General features: G+C 52.6%; 2 protein-coding genes across 3 annotated transcripts in view; one reads left to right on the forward strand and one right to left on the reverse strand.

The window, feature by feature from the left end:
- Positions 1 to 260: 260 nt before the first annotated feature.
- MYEOV2 (myeloma overexpressed 2) lies at positions 261 to 5,458 on the forward strand. 2 transcript variants are annotated; one of them, XM_008586686.1, is made up of 3 exons: positions 261 to 360; positions 2,125 to 2,197; positions 5,203 to 5,458. In XM_008586686.1, the coding sequence occupies exons 1-3, from the start codon at positions 298 to 300 to the stop codon at positions 5,238 to 5,240; spliced, it is 174 nt and encodes a 57-aa protein (XP_008584908.1). In that variant the 5' UTR covers positions 261 to 297; the 3' UTR covers positions 5,241 to 5,458. The 2 variants fall into 2 exon arrangements, with proteins under 2 accessions (XP_008584908.1, XP_008584907.1); XM_008586685.1 differs by lacking the exon at positions 2,125 to 2,197.
- Positions 5,459 to 8,141: 2,683 nt separating this feature from the next.
- Positions 8,142 to 8,243, reverse strand: part of LOC103602273 (olfactory receptor 12-like) — an 8,613-nt gene continuing 8,511 nt past the window's right edge. Inside the window, exon 3 of the mRNA XM_008586687.1 lies at positions 8,142 to 8,209. Coding sequence (XP_008584909.1) covers positions 8,142 to 8,209 — 68 coding nt within the window. The remainder of the gene's footprint in view (positions 8,210 to 8,243) is intronic.

Here is an 8,243-nt window from a genome sequence, read left to right on the forward strand (position 1 = left end):
CTTTTCCCCTCTCTCGCCCTTTCCTCTCATTCACATTCCTTTTTAAAATGATGGTAAAATAAGAAATTTCCCATCTAGCCATATTTAAACGGCCGTGAGCACAGGCACATCCCTTTGCAGCCATCACCACCGTCCACCTCCAGGACTTTCTCTTCTTGCAAAGCGCGCAACCCCCGCCGCGGGGGCGCGCGGGCGGCCACCACCGAGCGGCGGTCCTCCGGCGGCTAGAGCGGCCCGGCGGGCACGCCGGAAGAGGCGGTGCGGGCCGGAAGTGGGCCTGAGCGCCGCGGGCCCGCCATGAAGCCGGCCGTGGACGAGATGTTCCCTGAGGGCGCCGGGCCCTACGTGGACCTGGACGAGGTGAGGCGGGCGGGGCGCGCTCGGTCGGCCTCCGCCAAGCCTGGCGCGCGGAGGCGGGAGCTGCGGGGACGCAGCGAAGGCCTTGTCGCAGGCCCTGAGCTGGCGTCAGGAGATGGGGCGCTTCCCTCCGGAGGGGCGACTGGAGGGCCTCTTGGAGACCCCGTCCGGAAGGAGCGGGCACAGCGCTGCAACGCGAGGGCAGGCGACCTCCTTCCTCCTGAAACTGCACCGCGCCGTGCGGTGACCGCGCCCGAGGCGGCTGCGGTGCGAGACCCCAGGGCCAGCCTCGCCCCCACGGGGCCCTCCCCGAGCTCAGGGTGCACGGACTGTCGGCAGCGCCCCGCCTCGTGGCTGTGGGTGGCGGATGCGAGGGGCAGGGAAATTGGCGGGGCTCCGACGGAGGTCCCGGCTCCGGGGCGGCTCAGCGAGGGGCTGCGACAGGAGCTGCCGCTGCGGCCGAGAGCTGAGGGACGCACGGGCGATCGCCCGCTGGACGGAGGAGAGGGAGAAGGCCCTGCGGCAGAGTCCTGCCGGCTGGCGCCCGCTGGGTCACAAGGGAGGGGACGCCACGCAGTTCACCGCGGCGGGGCTTACTGTGCTGGAGAGGGGTGTCAGCAGCTGGGGCCGGACCTGTCGTGGTGCTAAGGGGGGGGGGTCTCCAAGCACCCCCCTCCTAAAGCACTGCCACTAAACCCTGACCTCTTAGTCCCACCTTAAAGTCACCGCCTACTCAGTATGGAGCCACTGGAGGGTTTGACAGTAGGAGTGACTGACACGCTTCGATGTGCTCTGTGATATGGTCACTTTGGAGGGTTTGGAGGTTGGGTTTGGGTGGGAGAGAGTAAGAAGATGGAAATGGAGAGGAGACTTGAATAGGGTCTGGATGAGGCAGATGGAGGTAGGGACGAACTCAGTCCAGTATTAAGTGGTAGAATCGCCATGGCTTATGGTGGTGATGGGGACAGGGGAGGGAGGCTGAAAAGAAAAGGGAGGGGATTGAGCATCCTGAGCTTTTCTCTCAGGAAAGAAAGAACAGGGGAGAGTAGCCATGAAAGGGAACGTGGGAGGCGCTCAGCTACTTGAGAACCAGGGAAGGGTTGAGCAAACTGCCTTGGGAATGGAGGAGTCAGGGCAGCAGCAGGAGCCTTGAGAATGGAGGAGCCAGGGCAGGAACAGCAGTGGCCAGCTGTCTAGGATGCTGCCGTCAGAGGACTCTGCTCCGACTGTCACTAGGTGACTTTAAACAAGATTCACAATCATGAATGCATCAGATTGCCCAGCTTTGGTTGTGGCATGGTTTTCTCACCGCCGTAGAGTTTTGGCAGTGGAAGGTCCTATGATGGCAGTCCCCACCAGAACCTTGGGGCTGTTACAGGCCTGTTTCCCAAGGGAAATGGTTTCGTTCTCAGGAGAAAGCGGAAAAGGATCCAGAGCAGGGTCCTCAGGCTCAGTTTTGCACATCTGTGACTTCTGTGGCAGTGTCCAATAGGGGACTGGAAACGTCTACTTGAGGTTTACAGAGAGGTAGTGGGGCTTAGGGCAGTGGTAGGTTTCTTTTTAAAAGGCAAGGAGGAAACAAGAAAGCAAGTCCTTGAGAGAGCTTAAAAATAATTCCTTTGAATTCCTGCACACATTCTTTGTTTGAAACTTGAGCGTTTTTCCCATCACCCACCTTCCTACTCTGTGGAAGGGGCCTGGACACTGTAACTTATCACGTGTTCTCTCGGAAAACACAGCTGAAATAGCCCTGTTTTCCATTCCCAGGCAGGAGGCAGCACAGGGCTCCTGATGGACCTGGCAGCCAATGAAAAGGCAGTTCATGCCGACTTTTTCAATGGTAAGGAGCGGGGCTGTGGGATGCCACGTCCAATCTGAATGTTTCCATTGCAGGTGAGTGCAGTAGAGCAACTTTGTGACATGGATAATTTGGATCATAGAACAGTAAAGCCCAGAGCTTGTGCCAATTTGGAACACAGTGCAGAAAGCCTAGGGTGATGACAGTAGCTGTTAGTGTTGGCAGTCAGCCCTGCTGGCAGAGGAAAAGCAGCATGAAATTGCTCCCAGTCTTACATCCCAGTGGCTGAGTTTGAGCACTAGCATTAGCACACACACAGTGCAGAAAGCCTAGGGTGATGACAGTAGCTGTTAGTGTTGGCAGTCAGCCCTGCTGGCAGAGGAAAAGTAACATGAAATTGCTCCCAGTCTTACATCCCAGTGGCTGAGTTTGAGCACTAGCATTAGCACACACTTCGGGACACCTGAGACTGTAGCAGGGTCTGGTCCGTCGCCCCAGGCACAAGCACAGAAACACAGTTTGGGTCCTCTCATCTTGGCTCCCTCCTGTTGGCTGGTTTTCCTCTCCTCCTTTCTCAGCCTGCACCCATTTGCCCACCTGGATTCTTGTGCCCTCGGCTGCCAGTGCAGAGTAACAGCCGTGCTCCGTCTTCAGGCCTTCCCTGATCTCTGAAATCAGGATGCAGGCAATGTTTCCATCGCTTGTTTAAGGGCTTTAATGCTAGTTACCAAGAACATGGGTGAAGTTTTACCAAATAAATAGTGAAAACCTTGATATAACTTTATATAACCTTATATAACTAATTTTATATAAAATCTTCAGATTTCTTCATGGGGATATTTCTCTTCTTTTCTGATTTCTTAAGGCCTTGTTCCTACAGATTATATTAACCCTTACTCAGGGTTCAAATAATAAGTATAAACACAAGATAGGTTCTTACTCAGGAGAGTTAAGCGATATTTTTCTCCCTTTTTCATTCTACTTTAATCCATGGTGCTTGCCCCTAAAATGAACTTTGGTTACTACTTAGTGGCAGCCAGGATGTTGTCTTGGCCGCATTGGTTTCTAACTTACCAAAGACACCTGCAGTGCTGTTTTGTCTGGCTTATTGTCAGCCAGCTTTGCCTAACAGGAGAAGCTAAGCTGCTAGATGAGGGCGCGGGATTCCCGGGGAGCCTGGCCGTGCCCCTGAGGCTCCCATAAAGGGGTTTCAGAACTGGGGGAAGTGACATTTGAGCTGAACCTCTAGAATAGCATTTCTCTGAATTCTCTATGCTAGAGGGTGTGGGGAGAAGGGCATTGCCATCAGAGGGAGCAAATTGTGCAGAGGGATAGGGTGTTCTCCAAAAACGCCTTTGTGACAACACCAGCTCACGTGGGTGGCTTTGAAGATGCCTCATGCGGCAGGACTGTGTGATTCCTAATGCTGGCACGAGCGACTCCCACTTGGATGGTCTCCTTCAGTGTCCCATTTACCCTCTGTCAGCCCATTGGTTTAGACTTGATTGCCTGTGTTCAAGTGTTTTGAGTTCATGTGATTTCCAAAAACAGCCCTTTAATTCTGACAACGAGAAAGCATCTCTGAGAGGGACCCAGACCTGTCCTGTCAGGTGAGCGCTTAGCAGCAGGAGCAGGTTAGGCATGTTTCTAATCTGCTGGAGCAGCAGGGCTGGAAAGGAAAGGAGCGTGGAGGAGCTTCGTGCCCACTCCTGCCTACCCACCAACTAAGCTCATGAAGTGCACGGCGCCACACTGCCCTGCCCCATCAGGTTGTGACAGTCCCATGTGCTCAGAAGCCATTTGCCATTGAGAGACCCGAGTGGACATTGGATAGGGCTCTTCCAGGTCCTTTTTACTCTCCAGACAGATGGGTTCAGCTGGGCTGTTATCTGCTGGGCAGTGGGGTTCTAACCATAGAAAAGATCCCCTGCCCTCTCTCACTGTGTTTTACAAAGTAGTGGGGCATCTAGGCAGGGCAGCAGGCAGGGACAGTTCTGTGGGGAGAGCCCTGACAAAGGGTGGACGGGAGGTTTCTGTGGAGGTGACAGCAGAGCAGAGGTTTGAAGGAGTAAGCTGGGAATGGGGACTGGGCCGATTGGCTCAGAGCAGCAGAACCACACCGAAGCACAGGCTGCAGGAAGACACAGAGTGTGTCATTGTGGCTGCAGAGAGACAGGGCCCTCTGCAGTGGCCAGAGCTGCGTTGGGGACACTCCTCTTCCCCAGAAGGGCCATGGTGCGAGCATACCTCCTGCTGCTTCGCTCTGACCATCGAGGAGGTGAACTTCATCTCTAGTTCATGATTCATGCTACACGTTTTTAGTGCACAGTACATAGGAATGGGTTTTTAGTTCTTTCTTTTCCCATTGTGAAAGCAATATTTGCCCAAGGTAGGGAACATGGAAGCTGTATAAGAGTAAACCGAAGGATGGAGTGGCCATAACTGTGGTCACCCAAAGAAGTGCACTGCGAGTTGCTACGTTTCTTCCAGCAGGATCGGCACTTAGCCCATTCCTCTAGCTTGACCGTTGTTCAGATGCCCCGAAAGGGTGTAATTCTCATGTGACTCGGTCCTTCCACTGCCTTTCTTCATCCCACCCCCCAGCATTTTCATTCTCATGGTGTGCAGAAGGGTCGCTGTGTCTGTGCCCGAGGACCTGCATGTGCCTTTCAGCCTCCCACTCACGCCAGCAATAGCAGTGCCTTGACTGCAGTGGCTCTCAGTGCAGACATGGGTGTTCACGTGTACAGGGTGCTCAGCTGTGGCTGTGCCATGGCACTCCATGTGGTCCAGAACACCCCTGCATGCATTTTCTCCAGATTGTCTTATAAATAAAAACAAGATTAAAAATACTTTGTAAACAACGCTCTCTCCTTGGACTGTACCTGTGAGCCCTGTTTGGATAAAACTGAGAGCCTATCATGGGGAAAGTCCTTTTTGATTGTGTTGTTTACTGTTTTTTCTGTATTTTAAACTATCATATAATTCATTTATCAGTTGCTTGCCCTTGTGTGGCTGTTAATATGTGATTCTGTTTGTTTACCTAGACTTCGAAGATCTCTTTGACGATGATGACATCCAGTGAGGTGCTGTCCCACTGCTCGCGGGCCCAGCCTTTGTTACAGAGCAGCGTAGTGGACCTGCTCAGGGGACAGTACCAAATGGGTTTAAAGAACTGTAGGACCAGGTTAACCAAGAGGAGAAGAATGGTCTTTATCTCCTACATGACACTGTTAATACCTGAATGTGACCAGCTTTTGTCCTTAATTTGAATTAAAAACAACATCATCACATGCAGAGTAATTTTAATTCTTGCATTTTTGAGTGAGTATTACAATCCCTAAAAGTCTCTTTATGCATGTGTGTCTGTGCACACACCCGTGTCAGCCCCCTGGGAGAACCACGTTTGCATGTCAGCACAGCAGGTACATACTGTGCTGTTCTTCATGAGGCAGTATGGGGTGACTGAAGCCTTACTGTTTGTTGGGGTGATGTGTGTGCAGGGTATGTACAGGTAGTCCTGCCAGCAGCGCCCTGTGAAGGCCTTACCTTGGGTCCGGTCCCTTCCGCTGGGTGGGTGTATACACGCTGTGTGTTTCCCCTGTCCTAGCAGGGCCTCATGTTTCCCTTCAGCCTCCATATCAGAGCAGCAGCTGTCACAGACCTGAGGCTTAAAGAATTGGGACAACTGGATGATGACTGAAAGAGATGCCTTCTACGTGAGAAATGTATATGTTGGGCCATTTTTTTTTTTTCCTTTTTGTCTTTTTTTGTGACCGGCAACGGATCGCAACCCTCAGTGTCGCGCCCGTACAGGACCTGGACCGGCAACGGGATCGCAACCCTCGGTGTTGCGCCCACACCTCGCTCAGCCAGTGAGCGGCTGGTCTGTATGTGGGATCCGAACCCTCGGCGGGAGCGCCGCCGCGCTCCCAAGCGGCGCACTGAAGCAGTGCACCACTGGGCCAGCCCTATGTTCGGCCATGTAGCAGTGCGCCACCGCGCCGGCCCTATGTTGGGCCATGTAGCAGTGCGCCACCGCGCCGGCCCTATGTTGGGCCATTTTAAAGGAGTCTTTTTCAAGGAAAAATATAACATCTATGGGGAAAAGGGTTTTTTTTAAGTTTGTTATTGGCCCAGCTCAGTAATAATGGCTGTTAAAAATTAAGATGGCTATTTCGTATCAACCTCAAAGTGAAGAATGTTTCTTAGCCCGGGAAGTGCCCATGTTTCAGAGCTGAAGCAGAGCCACTGAGTAGGCAAGGGGGGTACGCCTACCTCTGCCATGAGACCTCGCTGAGTGGCAAACCCTTGATGGCATGTTTATGAAAGACACTTGTACTGAAAGCCAGGTGAGATTTTAAGCAGAACAGAATGTCAAGTGTGCCTCGTTTTCTCATGAGTGCTGAGTGAATTTCCAAGCTGTTGGTCTGACAGTGCTCCTGTCATTTGATGGAGCTCAGCAGCCAAGGACCACCTGGGATGAGCCACTGGTCTAGCATTACTCCACGTGCTGCAGTGAGGGCATCGTGTCCACGATCCAGGGAAAGACAGGATAGCGCTGACTGTTGTGTCTCAAAGCCCGTTATCAGAAGCTCCACACTGGGTTGGAAATCGAGGCTGTTTCTCAGGATTTCCAACAGCCAAGCTGCACACAGCCAATGATTTGAGAGCAGGGTTTCTCAGTGCTATGTGTACTTCAGGTTAATTCACAAGAGGAGTTTTTACAGTTTCCTAAATGGACTACTCAAAATAGGCATAGAAGTTTCTGTGGGAAACAACTCGGTATTTCGGTGAATTCTTTAATGATCAATTACCCATCAATTGAGGTTTACAACAAACAGTCCCACAGGGCTTGCAGTACATGGTGTTGAGGGCTGTGGTGAAAACTCACACCTGCCAGGAGTGCTGTGTTTCTCCCTGGGTCCTACTGAATCAATTCCCTTCTTTGGGCCTCTGTTTCCTTATTGGTAAGCAAAGATAATTGGTCTCTGAGACACCTTCTGGTTTGTGGATCTGTCTTCAGCAGAAGGGGATGATCTAAGGTAAGGAGAGCTGATGTGCAGTGACTCAGTGGCTCAGTGGGCCTGGTGAGGACGTGGCAAGCCCCTCGAGACTGGTCCCATGAGCCCCACAAGGCTCTCTTGGTCTCAGAATTTCAAACTAGTCCAAGCAGGTTTATGAATAGTAGTCTCCCATGTGTGTGCACATGTGTGTAGGTGTGTGTGTGTGTCACTACCTTCTGCAAATATTTAGTTCTGCATGAGCTCTGTGGTACCTCTGTTTGCCTTTACAGAACCCTTGCAGCTTCCTCAGTGCCATGAGGCCGAGACAGAATTTCCTTCCTCACCTCCCTGTGGCTCGGGGCCATCAACTTTAGCTGTCAGGAAGGGTGAACACCAGGTGGTAGTAACTGCAGCTGATTGTTGTATCTGTGCTGACTCCCTTGGTGAAGCTCTAGCCACCAACAGTAATATGTTTTCACCTACACTGACAAAGACATGTATTTTTTTTACTTTTTATGCCTAATTGCCTTAATCACAGAGACCTGTACACCATCGCTGCCACATTTAGAAAGCTTGCTGCAGAAGGAGGCTGTGCCACTGGTGACCATAAAACATCAGGAAGGCAGACCCTGGCCCTGGTGGGAATGCCTGCCTGCTCCTTGGACAGGAGACCGCCAAGGGCCAGGGAGCCTTCTGAGGGCTTGCAGAAGACTCTTCCTTGACAAAAGGAGGAAGCCTTAAGCATTACAATCCTTGGAATCTTAAGGAATGTGTTAGAATGCTTGTAGAAGGACAGCTGGCCCTGGGGCTGAAAGACCCCCTGGACTTAACCATCTCCTGTCTGTTTGCTCTGCCCACTGGCTTCTTCAGCCCATGGTTTGGGCAATTTCCATACCTTGTCTTCAGTACCAGCCTTCCCTGCCTGAGGCAGCATGTCCCAGCGAGAGCTTGAGGAAGGCCTCTGATTGGCCCTCCTCCTGTCAGGTCCCGGCCCCCAGCCAATCCACAGCAACCACACTCCCAGGTGTGGGAGGGGCCGTTCCCTGCACTGGCAGGGGAGTGGGGGGGGGGGGGCCCCCCCC

Source organism: Galeopterus variegatus, unplaced genomic scaffold (assembly GCF_000696425.1).
Source record: "Galeopterus variegatus unplaced genomic scaffold, G_variegatus-3.0.2 Scaffold4079, whole genome shotgun sequence".
NCBI classification, from domain to species: Eukaryota; Metazoa; Chordata; class Mammalia; order Dermoptera; family Cynocephalidae; genus Galeopterus; species Galeopterus variegatus.